An 18,008-nucleotide genomic window follows, 5' to 3' on the forward strand; every position below is an offset into this window, starting at 1 on the left:
CGCGTGTGCGCCACAACGCCGCGCCTGCGGGGAGCGGGCGGCCCTTGCGCAGCAGCCGGCGGGGCCGGGCGCGGGAGGCGGCGGGGTGGGCGTGATCGCGGGCCGGGGCCGGCGGCGGAGAGGCGGCCGCGCCCTGCCCTCCCCGCCTTGAGCCGCGGGCGGAGCGCACCGGCCCGCTCCGGAGCCGCCCCTTTCTCCCGAGGAGACCTGCCTCTGCGGCCGGGACGCTGGCTCGGCTCCGGAGCTCGGCCGGCGGGGCTGCGGGATGCCGGCGGCGTCTGGCGGCGCTGACCTCGGCGCGGGGGGCGGGCACGGCGCGCCGCTCCCTCCCTCCCCGCTCCCGCGCCGCCCGCTGACTCGCGAGCCGGAGAGACAAAAGCGGGCGGGAGGCGCCTCTGCAGCAGCCCAGCCGGCGGGGCGGGGAAGCTGACCCGCGGGCGCGCGCCGCACGTCTGAACGCGTCCGCCCGACGCGCGTCCGCCCGCCCGCCCGCGCTTGCATGCCGGCCGGCGCCTTGGCGGATCGAAGCCCGGAGGGAGGAGGACGATGAACTGCGGCGAGCCCAAGGAGATGGAAGGTGAGGGGCGCGGCGCAGGTGAGGCCGCCCGGGAGGCGGAGGAGGCGGCGCGGGGCTGGGAGGTGCCGCCCCGGCTCGGCCGCTTTCGCAAGCCGGCTTGGCTGCGAAGAAGTCGCGCGTCGTTGGCGGCTGGCGTGTGAACGGAGGGAGGGGGAGACGCGTGTCGGCGGCGGGCGAGGATGGAGGGCGAGGCTGCCCGCCGAAGGAGGGCTGCGGGGCGGCCGCTCTGGCGCCCGCTTTGTGGGGGACCTTCGCCCGCCCCAGCGTGAAGGAATCGGATTTCGGGAGAGATGGCCGACCTGGGAACCTGCGGCCCTCGCCGGGGTAGGTTGGCCGTGGCCGCTCCCTGCTAAGGCGCTCTGCGTAAGCCCAGAGGCCCCCTCGCCTTGCGACTCTTGAGCGTTGCCGCTGGAAATACAGACCGGTTTGTGTGTGTGATTTTGCATGCTGCAAAGAGAAACAAACGGCTGCGTGCCCCGGCACGTTTACTCGGGAGTAAGCCCCACTAGGTTGCCCGCGGCCGTTCCCTCCTAGGGCGCTCTGCCTAAGCCCAGAGACCCCCTTGCCTTGCCATTCTTGAGCGTTGCCGCTGAAAATACAGACCGCTTTGTGTGTCTGTGTGATTTTGCATGTTCCGGGAATTGCAAAAGAGAAACAAAGAACTGCGTGTCCCGATACGTTTACTCGGGAGTAAGCGCCACTAGGGCGCTCTGCATAAGCTCAGAGGCTTCCTCCCCTCGTGATTCTCGGGCTTTGCCGCTGAAAAGACAGACCGGTTTGTGCCTGTGGTTTTTGCATGCTCTGGGACTGTAAAAGAGAAACAGAGGGGTTCGTTTACTCGGGAGTAAGTCCCACTGAGCGTCCAGATTACCTGCTTACCCGCTGGCAGGCGTAGGTTCGGGTGGAGAGTGAATGAGGCTCCTTTGGCATGCACGATGGGTGGTGAGTTTGAATGCTGGGATCGCAAGTGGGGGGGCATGGGCTGTGACCACCTGCCATTTAAAAATAAAGACTGATTTAAAACCGTCCTTGAAGGCAGCCACCTTTGCTTGCCTGGGTGACCTTCAGAGGGAAGCTGCATTTACTCTCTGGAAAGCAATTATCCCTCTGCACACGCTCAGAGGCGCTGATTTCTTTACAGCTATTTGGTATGGTCCAGGGATTGAGTCCTAGATAGCGGTGCCTCCGATTGTACTGTCTTTGGAGCGCTATGAGAGTAGAGAACAGAATCACGTACCAGCACCGTGATAGAGAAATAAGGAGTGGGGAGAATTCGCACAGTCCTCGCCTTAGCACAACCAACCGATTTAGCGCTCTGATCTTATCCGTGCTTTCTTCCAAATAACGCCCACAAATCTCAATGGGTGTTACTCTTAAGCAAGAGTACTGCCCAGGCAGCCTTGATCCTTGATATTCTGGAAGATCTTTCGCAAGATCAACGTGGCTTACTTCCAGGTAAAAATGCTTAGAAGTAGACCGTCAGTTGATCTGCCTCGGGCTGCGTACCTGTGCCCGCTGGCAGGGCTGGCTTGCATTCGATGGCGCCGCAGGTGATAGAGCACCGGAATTAATTACAAAGGATGGAGGGATGTGTGCGGATGGCATTTAAACTTCCATATAAGCACAGGACAAATACCAACAGCTACTCCTTAGGAGGAGGGGATGGAAGACATTCAAGATCTTGTAATGCACATCCGTCGTTCCTTGACAAAATAGGAAAGAGTCCAGTAGCACCTTTAAGACTAACCAACTTTACTGTAGCATAAGCTTTCGAGAACCACAGTTCTCTTCGTCAGATGTATGACACTTGTTCCTTGACACTTTCAAGACCTTGTTGAGCTGTGATGGGACAAAGTTAGTTCCCCCCCCCCAAACCCCGTTTACATGCATGTTTGGGAGTGAAATGCGGCTTTTCCAGCCTTAGCGATTGACGTGAAGTGACAGCTACTCTGCAGTTTCTCAGCTTTGATAGAGGGCTATGGAGCATTTAAGGAGCTTTGTGTACAGTTGAGGTTGTCCGTGTGCAATAGGTGGGACAGGCAGCGGAACAGGAGAACTGGAGGGGTTGAAGCTGCAGGCAAGCAGAATAAATCCTCTAGAAGTCCTCTTGCCCCAGAGACTTGGGGGCGATCGTGCCGTGGGGCATCTGCGCTGTGGGGTTGCAGCTCTCCTTTCCGTTATTTTGGAGCAAAAATTCCTTCTTTTTGTGTGCATGGAACAGGGGAAAGAGGCTACAACTTCTTGCGGTACCGTCATGATTGAATTCAGCTCTACCTAGACAAAATGCATGAATTAATTTTTAACCAGGACAGCAAGATAGCTATGTACATTATTTCAGTAATCCCATGTCAGGTAGCTCAGCGTTGGGATGCTTGTAGGTTGGTGGTTGGCAGGAAATGTGGCAGTCTTTTTAAGCTCCTAGCCAGGGCCAAATTATGATGAGGCATGTCAGAAAGCGGTCACACGATCAAAATAATAGTTTATTCTCACAGGAATGGCATGGAAAACCTCACTACGAACACTCTGGGTTTTGCAAGCAAAGAAAAAGTAGAATCGTGGTTTTTCTTATTTACAGGTTCCTGTTGCGCGGTTCTGAACGGCAGCTTACCTTGCTTATCCCAAAATCTGCTTCTGCTCACAGGTCACGTGCTTAACCATTCTCTCCCAACTACTCTCTTTGGCTGCCGAGTGTTTATACAGAACAGTCTTCGCCCCAGAGCTACATTACTGCTGGTGTCTTGCGTCAGGTCACTCCATAGGTCTGTTGGCAGCATAAGATCTGAACCATAATTTTGGAGCTTCGACCAAGTTTTCTCAGGATGCTGGCATGTAGAGGGCATTCTGCATGCATCTGCCACGTATGCAGACGGGTTAATAGGAGAGAGAGAGTACAACGTGGCTCTTTGCCTGCTGCAGAGAGGCATGTTCAGTGAGCAAAGCAAAGCAGGCCCAGCGGAAAGCTACTAGGAAAAGCAACAGACAGCTCCAAAAGGGGCTGAAAATTCTCCTTCTCAAACCAGATGCTGCTTGGAGCCAGTTCTTCTCCGGGCCAAATGGCAGCAAATTTGTTTGCTTCAACTTAGGCCTCTCCCATTCGTGTCTAAAGTTAGGAGCCAGTTTTTAGAGAGCAGGAGATTTCAGCTTGAGCAGGGGAAAAGTTTTGCTCCTTTTCCTTGAAAAATAAAAGAGAGAGATCCATTTTAGACTTGGTTCAGGCAGGCTCAGATTTAAACCGATGAGTCTTCCACCATCTCTTGGTGATTAGCAACATAACTTGCAATGAAGAAAGCTAGTGTGGGTATAGTGTAATGATCAGAGTGTTGGATTGGGACCTGAAGTCCTAGGTTCAAATCCTGACAGCTGTGAAGTTCACTGGTTGACCTTGGACCAGTCTGTCTCTCGTAGCCTACCCGAAGGGCTGTTGTGAAGAGAAAATAAGCAGGGTCCTCAATGGAACAGCCTTCCAGGGGAGGTGGTAGGCTCTCTTCCTTTGGAGATTTTAAAGAAGAGGCTTAGATGGCCTTCTGACAGCAATTCTGATTCTATGATTGAGTCGGTGTTCAGCTCTCATGGCCCTTTTTTATATGCCCAGGGTAACGCCGATCACCACTTTGGGGTAAGGAAGGGAGTTTCCTTCAGGTTGGATTGTCCCAGGAACCTTGGAGGGTTTTTTTTGCCTTCCTCTGGGCATACAGAAGCAGTCACTGGGGATTGGAGGGGGGAGGAGTAACTGTAATTTTCTTGCATTGTACGGGGGGTTGGACTAGATGACCCTTGAGGTACCTCCCAGCTCTATATTTATAAACTAAGGAATAAACCTTGTATGCCGCTGCGAGCTCCTTGGAGAAAGGGTGGGATAAAAATGTGCTAGGGGGAGGCGCATAGACTTTCTCACATGGTTGCTGTGACTTCTTATTTATTTTATTTTATTGAATGTATAGTCCGCTCTCCCTGCAAGCGGGCTCAGAGCAGATAACACTAGGCAAATACTTAAGAGGATAAAACAATCATAGCATAAAACAGAATAAAATCATCAATAGTACGCTGTCATTAAAACAACATCCTTGATTCAGCGCACATATTTGCACAACCCGATCCTCAAAACCCAATCCTTGGTCCCTCAAGGTCTGTCTTGTCTACTCAGAGCTAAACTACAAGAGACGAATTACACGAGGACGCTCACGTGAAGGGAGTCACAATGACTGATTCCGCACACATTGGATAATGCACTTTCAATGCAGTTTATCAATCGTTTGAGGTGGATTTTTTGTTCCGCACACGAAAAAATCCGTTCCGAATGATCTATAAAGAGGATTGGAAGTGCATTATCCAACGTGTGCGGAATCACTCAACGTTAGCCGGGAAGCTGAGTTTTAAAAGACAGGTCGGAAGGCTTTGTCAATTTCCCCTTTCTACAGAGTGGCAAAGATCATGGTGAAAGGGACAGAGCCTTTGGGAGGCAAAGAGGAAATAAACAAACCCTCTGAGAAGCGCCTTCTGATCTCTTCCCAGCTTCCCAGCTAACATTGCGACTCCCTTCACGTGAGCGTCCTCGTGTAATTCGTCTCTTGTAGTTTAGCTCCGAGACAGGTCTCCAGTGTCTCAGGTTGAGATCTTTTACAGTACGTGTTACCTGGTCCTTTGAACTGGAGATGGCAGGGTTGGAACCTGGGGCCCTCTGTATGCCACGTAAATGTGCTGCTACAGAGATCCTCCCCGAATGAGTTTGTTTCCTTTGCCATGGCGGACTATGATTTTCCCAGGTGTTGCTTTGTCCCTCATAAGCAGGTGCTGATGGATAGAGGTTGCTTCCCGAACCACACCCTGCTGTGGAGCAAGTTTAGCAATCTCTTCATCCAATCTTTGAGCTCCTCCCGTTCGTCGCCATAACAACATTGTGACTCAGCCCCGTATTATCCCCATTTTACAGAAAAGCCACCCAGCAAGTCCAACGCTCATGAGATCTCGGATCCCAGATCTTGCCAAGAGGTGTGGTTTTGGTTGTTAAACTAATTTTTTTAAAGGATTAGACCAACCAATCGAGGTTAAAACTAGTAACAAAAAATGGAGCCCCTATATCCAGAAGAAGTATACCTCTGATTACCAGATATTGGAAACACATAAAAAAACCACCCTAGAATAACTGCCTAATATATTAGCCTAGATGACTAAAAATATCAATAAAAATATCTTTTTTTTAAAATAAAAATTTATTGGTGAGTGGAAAAACAAAAGAAAATTTTCCAAATTTAACACATATAATCCCATTTTTTCCCCTTACTCTGTCCCCCACCCTTTTCCTCTCCCCTCCCTATTGACTTCCAACAGCTTTCCAACCCTTAACCCTTCTTGTTACTTAAATCTATTTCATTTATATTTTCCTACCAACTTTGAATCATAATATCTCTTACTCTAAGCACATTCTTATTCTTTTACATAAACTCTATCAAACATACTATCAATATAGTATATCTCATATCAATATAACATAACAATATAGTATAATATATAGCAGGGATCGCACTATCTCTTACTTTAAACTTATTCTATTTCTTTTCTTTTAGGCAAATACTCCATCAAATATACTATCAATATAGTATATATTATAGTAATATATTATATATATATAGTATGCTATGCCACCAATGTAGCACAGCACACAACACCGTATAGCATAACCACATAATATGTTATAATATAAAGTCTGATCCACTAACCCGTTATTTTATGTTATATATCATATATAGTATACCTCATTGAGATATCTATTTACCCCTTCTCATTATCTCATATATTCAATGTAAAATTCCCTTAAATATTATATTAGCTTAGATTATAATTACATTCCCCCTAAATGGTAAGATCCCTTCTCTCTTCTCATTGCAACATTGTTTTTTTTAAAAATTTTCAAACTGCCACAGTTCTCCTTTTACATCCCACTTTTTTCCCAAAAATTGTTTCAATTTCCCCCAATCAACAATATATTGTCCTAAGTCAAGATCTTTAAGTTTCCTTGAAAATATCAATAAAAATATCAATCCAATATATATTATTATTAAAATAATAGCCAAAACGGAGCCTCCATATCCAGAGGAAATATATCTCTAATTATTAGGGTTGTTCACGGCCACAAGTGAAGTAGTGGGTACCTTCGGTTCACTCTCCTCCAGTTCTCCGTCTGCAAAAGACAAAAGGATAAATTGTATCCTCACAACATCTTTAACACCCGCATACCTGTTGAATAGTGAACAGCACAGGAGTCTCCAGTGTGCTGGCAACTATTTGTGAATTAAAGGACAAACATCCTAAAAATTGAGAGAGACTTCATTTTCCAACACAGACTTTTTTGGAAGGATACGGTCTGTTATAAATTTCAATGTCTATCTCTTAAGTCGACGGATGAATTTTTGTATATAAATTGATATTTTTGTAATTAAGATATATATATATATTTATTGCACTGAGCACTTCGTATATGGAAAGAATATTATTCATTGAACGTTAAATTATTCCCAAGTGCGGTTTGTGTTTGGTTTTCAGGCTCCAGATGATAGCTGGAGATTTCCTGGAGTTACAACTGATCTCCAGGCCGTAGAAATCAGCTACCCTGGAGGGAATGGCTGCTTGGAAGGTGCACTCTATGGCATTATACCCCGCTGAGGTCCATCCTCTCCCCAAACCCCAGCCTCTCCAGGTTCCACCCCTCAAATCTCCAGAATTTTCCAACCTGGAGATGGCAACTCTGCTAATTATGGAGACGCTTATGTGAAAGTCACATTTCCCACCTGACAGCTATTCTGTTAATCCCAGATCAGTGATAATGTGGTGGGGAAGGGAAACATACTCTAGATATGCTCAGAAACACTTCCTTTGTATTATTAATCGAACCGTCAGAGCTGAGTCTGCGCATGTGGTCTTTTGGGCCTCGGCATTTCCTGAAATGGAATTGGAATAGATTTCTGCATTAAGCCGGTTGTCTTAACCTCCCTACAAAAAAATGTAGAGAGGTTGTCATAATATTGACCTAAGGGAAAAGTAAAGTTGGCAAGCCAGATCTTGCGGATGCAAAGTTGTTTTTTCAGACGGAAAGGTCGCAGAAAAGTGTTGAGTTTGTCTTTTTTTGATCGCACCTCTGCGGCTGGCTGACAAACACTGCCCAGTTGTTCTCTTGGCAAAAAAGGCTTTGATCTGGCAGAAGCAGCGGCGGGCAGATGTCCTTACACCATTTGCGGAGAGAGGTGCTACAGACAGACCTGAGCCCTGGAGAGAATGGGCTGAAACCGCCCCTGGGCCATACTTTCCATTGTCCGATTCTTGCCTTCAGACAACTGCCCCCTTTCCAGTGGCCTTTTGGGTGAGACGAGAGAGGGAAACGGAATGTTTTTTTCCTCCCGTCTCATTTGCAGCTGATTTGAAAGATTGCCAGCACATTTGTTTCTGCCCCAGACCGAATAACTCAACGCATTAAACAAAGGAGCTGTCATTGCCAAGGCACCCTCGCCAATTCATCTTGTGGTTTTCCCGTTCTCCTCCTCGCTGTGTGTGCATATTCTCGGGGAGCCAGTGGGAAATACTCCAGACCCGTACCAATCAATCAAGATCATGACATTTAATTTGACTTTAAATATATATATATATATCCTTCACAGTGCAAAGCGCTCAGCCGTCCTCGCTTGAGTGAACACTTCCCACAGGCCTTGATCTCTTTCATCCGTGAGCGTCTCCTTTCCCTCTGCTCTTCTGTCTTTTTTCTTACCCATCTTTGCACCTCCATAGCACCAAAGAGAATATCTTCCATTAGGTAGGTAAAGGTAGTCCCCTGTGCAAGCACCAAGTCATTACTGTCTCATGGCAGGGACGTCGCATCATGACATTTTCCTGGCAGACTTTTTACGGGGTGGTTTGCCATTGCCTTCCCCAGTCATCTTCACTTTACCCCCAGGAAACTGGGTACTAATTTTACCGACCTCAGAAGGATGGAAGGCTGAGTCAACCTTGAGCCGGCTATCTGAACCTGGCTTCCGCCGGGATCGAACTCAGGTTGTGAGCAGAGCTTGGGCTGCAGTACTGCCGCTTACCACTCTGCGCTATCAAAAAGGATATAAAGTATTGTGGGAAGGGCGATCGAGCATCAGGCCATTGGATGAACGAGATTCAAACCAGTAGCAATTTAAAAACCAACAATATTTCTAGGGTCTAAGCTTTCTTTTTTTAAAAAAAAATATTTTTATTAGGTGAGCATGATTTACAAATAACATTTATCTATTAAATCCTTAATATCTATATTCCCCCACCCTTTCCCTCCCCCCTTTTTCTAAGACTTCCAACAGCTTTCCTCCAACCCAATAACAAAATCTATTACTTACTTATCTATTCTTTTCTACATATCATTATAACATTTTACTTTACTATACTAAATAATATCTATTAATTTCAGATCAAATTCTAATCTTTAACTCAATAGTTAAAACTTCCCTTTATCAGATAAAGATTCATATCTCCTAATCTCCAAATTTAATAACTTTCCAGTTGCCACAGTTTTCCCTTTACGTCCCACTTCTTCTCTAAATATTGTCTTAACCTCCCCCATTCGTTAAAAAATTCTTCTAAGCTCTGATCTCTCAGCCGCCTTGTCATTGTATCCATTTCTGCCATGTACAGCAATGTTTGTATCCAATCTTCGATAGATGGTATTTCTTGCACCTTCCATTTCTGCGCATATAATATTCTTGCCGCTGTTGTCATATAAAATAATAATGTTCTCTGTTGCATAGGAACATCTTCCATATTTAAGTTCAGTAGCAATAGTTCTGGGTTCTTTGTTATCGATATCTGCAAAATTTCATTCATCACTTCTAAAATATCTCCCCAGTACTGTTTAGCCACCTCACAAGTCCACCACATGTGATACAATGATCCTTCATGATTTTTACATTTCCAACATTTATCTGACATCTTAGCATTCCCATACGCTATTTTTTTAGGCGTCACATACCACCTATATATCATTTTGTAAACATTCTCCTTAATACTAGTGCAAGTTGAAATTTTTAATGTATTTTTCCACAGATACTCCCATGATTCCATTGTTATATCTCTTCTAGGGTCTAAGCTTTCAAGCGTCAAAACTCCATTAGATACCATTAGATATTCTGGTTCAACTGGTATGTTGAGGGGAAGGGGTCAGTTTGGTTCCAACCAGTTTGGCAAACCTGGGCTGACCAGTTCAATGTGTGAAAAATGTTAAGAATCACAGAATCACTAGCAACAGAGCCCGTTGTGGGGAAAAAAATACAACGGGCTCTAGAAAACTGATTTGGCAGGGCCCTGCTGCGGGGCCTTGGGGGGACGGTTCTGCCATGCTGGGCCTCTCCGCTGCCTCCGTGGCCCGCATTGGGCAGCTCCAGAGGCTAGAAGTGCTGCCAGGGGTGGCAAGGGACCTGGTGAGCTCCTACACCCCACAGTCACATGATCCGGCCCCGCAGCCAGCTGCAGAGGCAGGGAGCACTGTTGGGGGGCAGCAAGGGATGCAGCACGCTCCAGCGCCCCACAATCAGCTACAAAGTGGGGAGCACTGGGGGGGGCAGCAAGGGCCTTGGTGCGCTCTGGTGCCCCACAGCTGCCTGGTTCATCCCTGATTGGGGCCAAATTGGGTTCCTGCAGACGTGAGGAACACTGTGGCGGGGAGACCTGGCCTCTGTCTGTCCAGCCCTGTACAAGAATGGGAGTTAGACCTGGGCTCTGGGAGTACAGAAGCCAGGTCCACCCATCCAGCAGTTATGGCAGGAAGACCTGGTTTCTGAGGGAGCAGAGGCCAGGTCTACCACCCTGGGAATGCTATGGATGGTAGACCTGGCCTCCGGGATTACAGAGGTCAAGTTTACCAGCCTAGCTAAGTCAGGGGAAGGTAGACCTGGTCACTGAGGGAACAGGGGCCAGGTCAACTGGCCCAGGCGGCTGGAAAGGCTGGGAACACTGAGGGAGGGGGAGAGGAGGCAGGCACCCGTCTCGCTCATGCGCCCATTCGGGCAACCAGCTGGGGGTGCAGAGGTGGGGGAGGAGGCAGGCGCCTGGCTTCCTCATGTGCCCGTTCAGGCGGCCAGCAGTGAGCAAGTGTAACAGCCAGTCCAGCCATTTTAGGGCCAGATCTGGTGACGCTGGCAAAGAGCGATTCCCCTTTATCTCCGCTAGGAGCACTAATGCACCTGCGCTCTGGGTTACTGGGTGAGTCGTCGGAAACCCGCTAAGGGAATTCTATAGTAGGGTAGGATAGAGTTGGAAGGGACCTCCAGGGTCATCTAGTCCAACCCCCTGCACAATGTAGGAAATTCACAACTACCTCTCCCCCCACACACACCCAGTGACCCCTACTCCATGCCCAGAAGGTGGCAAAAAAAATCTCCAAGATCCCTGGCCAAACTGGCCTGGAGAAAATTGCTTCCTGGCCCCAAAGTGGAGATTGGCATTACCCTGGGCGTGTAAGAAAGAGCCACAAGAACTAAGCACCTGTGTCACCCTTCCTGCCCTCCCTCTCGTGATCTGCCTCGGTTCACACAATCTGCATTGCTGTCCGAAGGCCATCTAGATATTAAATGTGATAATTGCCCATATGTTGCCGATTTGCCTGTGTGACGATTTGATTGGGCTCATCCTGTGATTAGGTACTGTGGCTCCTCAGGGGAGATGGTACCAAAAGAGATGAACCAATGGCCCGATGTGGTATAAAGAACCTTCATTTTTTTAAACTTTGTTTACAGTCCACCGTTCTTGCTGAAACTCGCAGTAAATTCTGCCGGGTGTTACGTACCGTCAAGTCCCTACCGATCTAAAGCAACCCTGTGAATGGAAAACCTCCCAAATGTCCTCTCATTAACAAACTTGCTCAGATCTTGCAAACTGGAGGACGTGGCTTCTTTTATTGAGTCAAGCCATCTTGTTTTAGGTCTTCCTCTTTTCCTACTGCCTTCCATTTTTCCTAGCATTATTGAGTTTTGCAGAGTATCTTGTCTTCTCATGATGTGACCAAAGTACGATAGCCTCTCCTTAATAGCTGTCAGGAGCTAGATGGGATGGCCGTACGTGCCATCGAGTCGCAATCATCTTAAGGTGTGTAAGATGCTTGCCCCACCTAGCTCTTGACAGTTATTAATCTGCACATTCTGTACCATCTAGAGTTGCCAACAGGCCTGGAGAAAAATGCCCTGCCCCTTTAATAGACACTTAAAGACGTGAAGCTTTTCATGCCCTAGAAGTAAATAGTATCTATTAAGTGTCCCTTAAAGAAACAGGATGAAGAGCCCCGTGGCGCAGAGTGGTAAGCTGCAGTACGGCAGTCCAAGCTCTGCTTACGACCTGAGTTCGATCCTGGCGGAAGCCAGCTTCAAGTAGCCGGCTCAAGGTTGACTCAGCCTTCCATCCTTCTGAGGTCGGTAAAATGAGTACCCAGTTTCCTGGGGGTAAAGTGTAGATGACTGGGGAAGGCAATGGCAAACCACCCCGTAACAAAAGTCTGCCAAGAAAACGTCGTGATCTGACGTCCCCGTATGGGTCAGTAATGACTCAGTGCTTGCACAGGGGACTTACCTTTACCTTTAGGTAAAGAAACAGGACATTTTTTCCCCTCCGAATCGTTAGCAACCGTAATACCAGCCAAAGTCAGAGTTTTCTTCGAGGGCAAACAGACCGTCAGTCATTGTTATAAATACAGCCAGCTCACCCTAAGATCATTCCTATGGCCTTTGTCTGGAGAGACCTAACAGTCTTTGCAGCAAAAAGGCATTCGGAAAGAGAATAGTTTTAAAGATGAGTGAACTTGGACTCTCTCCCGTTCCAAAGAATTGGTGCGATGATCCAAAAAGGTCTTGCCTGAAGAGAGGACGAAAGTACAACTCTGCCAGAGGGCTCCGTAAGTAGATGTTCTCCGAGGCAGCACAGTTTGAGATGCCTGCGATTATTTCTGGCCAGCTTGCTACTTCTTTTCGCTAACTATTGTTATAAGCAATTGAACGGGATGATGTGCCATCGTCGAAGGCATAAATCCTTTTGATTAAAAGGTGTGCGTGTGGGGGGGAGGTATTGCTCGAACTGTGCAGATAAACTTTGCTGTTGTGATTACAAAATATGCAGAGCTTTTCAAAATGCACAGGTCGGGTACGTGTAGAAAACAGCAAGAGTCCAGTAGCACCTATAAGACTAACAAAATTTGTGGTAGGGTATGAGCTTTCGTCAGCCACAGCTCACTTCTTCAGGTACAAGCTACAATGTGAGTCCGTGTGTTCTTGTATCTTAGAGAGTGGAGTGATTACAGAAGCCGAACGATAATAGTCGGTGAATGACAAAGGCAAGCGTGATTGAATAGGGTGGGGTATGCAGAAGAGTAGTAGGTGTGAAGAAATCAGCATTGGTAATTGAGACAGGAAGCCTAAATCTCAATTCAATCCAGGTGGATGCATTGTCTTGAGCTTCATTATCAGTTGCAATTCTGCAATCTCTCTTTCTAATCTCCCCTTGAAATTCCTCTGCAGGATAACTGCTACTTTTAGGTCAGCAACTGAATGTCCTGGAAGGTTGAAATGTTCCCCTACTGGTTTTTGAATGGTTTCTGATGTCAGACGTACGTCCATTAATTCTTTGTCAAAGGAGCTGGCCAGCTTGTCCAGTGCAGAGAGTGGAGGGGCATTTCTGACACCAGATGGCGTAAATCACTTTGAAGGATGAGCAGGAATATGACCCCAAGATGCTATGGCTGATGTTGTGGGGTCCACTGATGGTGTTGCTCGGATCAGTATGAGAGCAAATTTGGCATCTTGGTTGGTTGCAGGCCTTGGTACCAGAGTCCGCGTTAGTGTTAAGTAGTTTAGCATTGTGGGTGAGTACATTGAGGTTGGGTACATGTTTTGTTTTTACTGTTTATCATGCAGTCCTAACAGCACCTTCCTGAGCGAAGCCCCATTGAGTAGACTGCAGTGGAATTCTCCATAGACCTGTTAAGGACTCTTTTGTCTCTGAATATACCTATGCATAGGCCTTTGAGACCCACCCTGGTTCCCACACTGACTTCTTCACCTCTGTCTCACCCCGCAGTGCTTCCTTGGCACGGATCCTTTAATTATAGCCTGACATGCAGAATTGAATCTATCCCACCACTTGGTCTGCATGCCTGGAAAAGTGTCAAGTGATAAATTTGCTGTATTGTCGAAGGCTTTCACGGCCGGAGAACGATGGTTGTTGGGGGTTTTCCAGGCTGTATTGCCGTGGTCTTGGCATTGTAGTTCCTGACGTTTCGCCAGCAGCTGTGGCTGGCATCTTCAGAGGTGTAGCACCAAAAGACAGAGATCTCTCAGTGTCACAATGTGGAAAAGATGTTGGCAGGTCATTTGTATCTACTCAGGAGGGGTGGGGTTGAGCCGAGTCATCCTGTAAGAGTTTCCCAGGGTGTGGAATGCTAATGGCGGGAGGCTTCACTGTAACCTGAGGAGGTTCTTTTGCATATGGATTGGTGCTTGATGTGCAAATCTTCTCTGCAGGGCTATTGTCGGGTGTGGAGTGTTTTGTTGGCCTGGTGTTTTTCAGAACTGGAGCCCATGCTCTGTTCATTCTTAAGGTTTCTTCTTTCCTGTTGAAGTTTTGCTTATGCTTGTGAATTTCAATGGCTTCCCTGTGCAGTCTGACAAAGTAGTTGGAAGTGTTGTCCAGTATTTTGGTGTCCTGGAATAAGATACTGTGCCCTGTTTGAGTTAGGCTATGTTCAGCCACTGCTGATTTTTCAGGCTGTCCAAGTCTGCAGTGTCTTTCATGTTCTTTTATTCTTGTCTGGATGCTACGCTTTGTGGTCCCGATGTAAACTTGTCCACAGCTGCAGGGTATACGGTATACTCCTGCAGAGGTGAGGGGGTCTCTGCTGTCTTTTGCTGATCGTAGCATCTGTTGTATTTTTCGGGTGGGTCTGAATACTGCTTGAAGGTTATGCTTTTCCATAAGCTTTCCCATCTGATCAGTAATTCCTTTGATATATGGCAAAAACACTTTTCCTGTAGGTGACTGTTTTTCCTTGGTTGTTTGATTCATCCTGGGTTTGATTGCTCTTCTGAAGATGCCAGCCACAGCTGCTGGCGAAACGTCAGGAACTACAATGCCAAGACCATGGCAATACAGCCCGGAAAACCCCCAACAACCATCGATAAATTTGCTGTTAATGAAACAGTTTGGAAGAGAACCAGCTTAAAACGAAAACCAGAATGCCTAACCTGAATACTTTCTAAATCTATAGCTGTGGAAGTAAATACATTTTCATGAAGGCGTAGAGCTCATTGAGGATCGACATCGAAAAGAATCCAGTAGCACCTTTAAGACTAACCAACTTTACTGTAGCATAAGCTTTCGAGAATCACAGTTCTCTTTGTCAGATGCAACTTTATTGTAGCATAAGCTTTCGAGAACCACAGTTCTTTTTGTCAAATGCAACTTTATTGTAGCATAAGCTTTCGAGAATCACAGCTCTCTTTATCAGATGCAACTTTATTGTAGCAGAAGCTTTCGAGAACCACAGTTGTCTTTGTCAGATGCAACTTTATTGTTGCATAAGCTTTACTGTAGCATAAGCTTTTGAGAATCACAGTTCTCTTCGTCAGATGCAACTTTATTGTAGCATAAGCTTTCGAGAACCACAGTTCTCTTAGTCAGATGCAACTTTATTGTAGCGTAAGCTTTCAAGAACCACAACTCTCTTCATCAGATGCAACTTTATTGTAGCTTAAGCTTCGTCAGATGCAACTTTATTGTAGCATAAGCTTTCGAGAACCACAGTTCTCTTCGTCAGATGCAACTTTATTGTAGCATAAGCTTTCGAGAACCACAGTTCTCTTCGTCAGATGCAACTTTATTGTAGCGTAAGCTTTCAAGAACCACAACTCTCTTCATCAGATGCAACTTTATTGTAGCTTAAGCTTCGTCAGATGCAACTTTATTGTAGCATAAGCTTTCGAGAACCACAGTTCTCTTCGTCAGATGCAACTTTATTGTAGCGTAAGCTTTCAAGAACCACAACTCTCTTCATCAGATGCAACTTTATTGTAGCTTAAGCTTCGTCAGATGCAACTTTATTGTAGCATAAGCTTTCGAGAACCACAGTTCTCTTCGTCAGATGCAACTTTATTGTAGCATAAGCTTTCGAGAACCACAGTTCTCTTCGTCAGATGCATCTGATGATGCATCTGACGAAGAGAGCTGTGGTTCTCGAAAGCTTATGCTACAGTAAAGTTGGTCAGTCTTAAAAGTGCTACTGGACTCTTTTTGATTTTGCTACTACAGACAAACACGGCTAACTCCTGGACTGAGGATCAAACTATACGATACGTTGCAGATCGGTGCGTGGATCTCCCCGTGGATATTTGAATCTTATGGCAGCTTTAATCCCGATTGCCACTCAGGGCTATTCAGTTGGTCTGGAGATCCAGTGATTAATTCCCCAGTATAACCTTGTATCATTAACCTTTGAACGGGCTGTACCAGTCCGGGCTGTAGCTGCAGGTCCACACAACCAAGTGACCCTATCTTTTTTTTAAAAAAATCTTTCCATATTTTTTAAAAACGGAGAGGGATTCTAGCTTTGCCTTTTTTGTTTTTCAGTGCAGAGGGGATTTGTATTTTAACATTCTTGTCACCTGCACCTCCACCTGAAGTCTGAAGTGGTACAGGCCGCTTTCACACATCTCGGCATAGCGCTCAACTCACGGAATGAGGGCGTCTTCAAGGCACGATTTCTGACATCATCACGCCAAGGAAACAGAATCGTGGTGCAATGATGTCAATAATTGCACCGTGAAGACACCCTCGTTTTGTGAGTTTAGTGGTATGCCGAGATGTGTGAAAAGGGCCATTTTCGAGACATGGGTTTACAACTCAGGGAGAACCAGGGCTCATTTCGAGGGGGAACACGCAGGAACACAGTTCCGGCAGTTCTCCAAAGAGGTCACACGTCAGATGGCCCCGCCCACCTGACTTTCAGCCATTTTGGGACCATTTTGGCCCGGATTGGGGCCAAAACAGCCTGGATTGGACCCTCCCTGCCCAGCTGACCCGATCTGGGCCGTTTCAGCCCCAAACCAGGCCCAAAAGGGCCCAAAATGGCCACTTCTGGTCATTTAGGGCTCCTTTTTGGCATTTTGAGCCCAATTTTGGCCATGAATGGCCAGGATTGGGTCTAAAACAGCCAGGATAGGCGATGGCAGGGGGTGTGGCATATGCAAATCTGTTATGCTAATAATACACTTCTGGTGATGTCAAGGGGCGTGGCATATGCTAATGAGCTATGCTAATGAGTTCCTCCAGCTCTTTTTCTACCAAATGACTCCTGGGGAGAACTAGGCCTTTTAATCCAGGGCCGATTCCAGACGACTAACCTTAAATCGCTCCATGCCGCCCTCTTCCGGATCGCGACGGGGAAAATGCGAAATATCGCGTTTCCTCGCGCGAGTTTTGCGCGTCGTCGCGCAAAACTCGCGCGAGGAAACGCGATATTTCGCATTTTCCCCGTCGCGATCCGGAAGAGGGCGGCATGGAGCGATTTAAGGTTAGTCGTCTGGAATCGGCCCTGGTTGGGAATTAGGGTTCCCAGCTCCAGATAGGGAAATACCTGGAGATTTTGGGTGTGGAGCTTGAGAAGGACAGGATTGCGGGGGGGGGGGGGGCTAGAGCTTGGCAGGTTATAATGTCATAAAGTTCACTATCTGAAGCAGCCATTTTCCCCAGAGGAACTGATCCAGGGGAACTGATCTCTGACACCTGGATATCAGTTGTAATTCTGGGAAATCTCCTGCCACCACCTGAAGGTTGGCAACTCTAGAAATTCTTGAAGATTTGGAGGCAGAGCTTGTGGAGGGAACAACCTTGCCCAGGGCTCCATGCCGCAGAGTCTGCCCTCCAAAGCAGCCATTTTCTCCAAGAGAACTGATGTCTCTAGTCTGGAGATAATTTGGAATTTCAGGAGATCTCCAGGCCGCACCTGGAGGTTGGCAGCCCAGAGGCCAGGTGTTCTTTTTGCAGAAGGAAAATCGTCTCTGCATTTGCCACCTGTCACGGAAGAGAGATTGCCAGAACACAATCAGCAGAGCAGGTCGGAACAGAGCGAGGGCTGGGCGCTGTCTCGCTCTGATGGAGTGCCTCGCCTGCGCCTCGAATGGAAAAAGCTAGGGGAAAAAGGAGGGGAGGGTTCGGTTGATTGATTCACCTTTCCAAAGGAATCCCAGAGGACCTTTCATTTTACGCTGCCTGCTATGAGCGGGGAAGGAAATGCACCCGGTTCCTAGTTAGTCCTGACCACAAATCCATTCTCCCGACTGAAAATAAATCGTTCACCGGGCGCTGCTAAACGGCCTTTCCCTTCACAGCACGGAAAACACAGCGTTGGAGCAAGCGGGGCATGTTCGGCAGG

The 18,008-nt window shown here is 47.4% G+C and overlaps 1 protein-coding gene across 2 annotated transcripts in view; it reads left to right on the top strand.

Annotated features, from left to right (window-relative positions):
• Positions 1–381: 381 nt before the first annotated feature.
• Positions 382–18,008, top strand: part of SAMD10 (sterile alpha motif domain containing 10) — a 66,621-nt gene continuing 48,994 nt past the window's right edge. Inside the window, exon 1 of one of the 2 annotated variants that reach the window (XM_054981254.1) lies at positions 382–577. In XM_054981254.1, the coding sequence (XP_054837229.1) occupies positions 547–577 (31 nt within the window). In that variant the 5' untranslated portion in view covers positions 382–546. Of the gene's footprint in view, positions 578–826; positions 902–18,008 lie in introns of those variants that run through there. The other variant, XM_054981253.1, reaches the window with a different exon arrangement.

The sequence above is a fragment of the Eublepharis macularius genome, chromosome 5 (genome assembly GCF_028583425.1).
Source record: "Eublepharis macularius isolate TG4126 chromosome 5, MPM_Emac_v1.0, whole genome shotgun sequence".
Classification (NCBI taxonomy): Eukaryota; Metazoa; Chordata; class Lepidosauria; order Squamata; family Eublepharidae; genus Eublepharis; species Eublepharis macularius.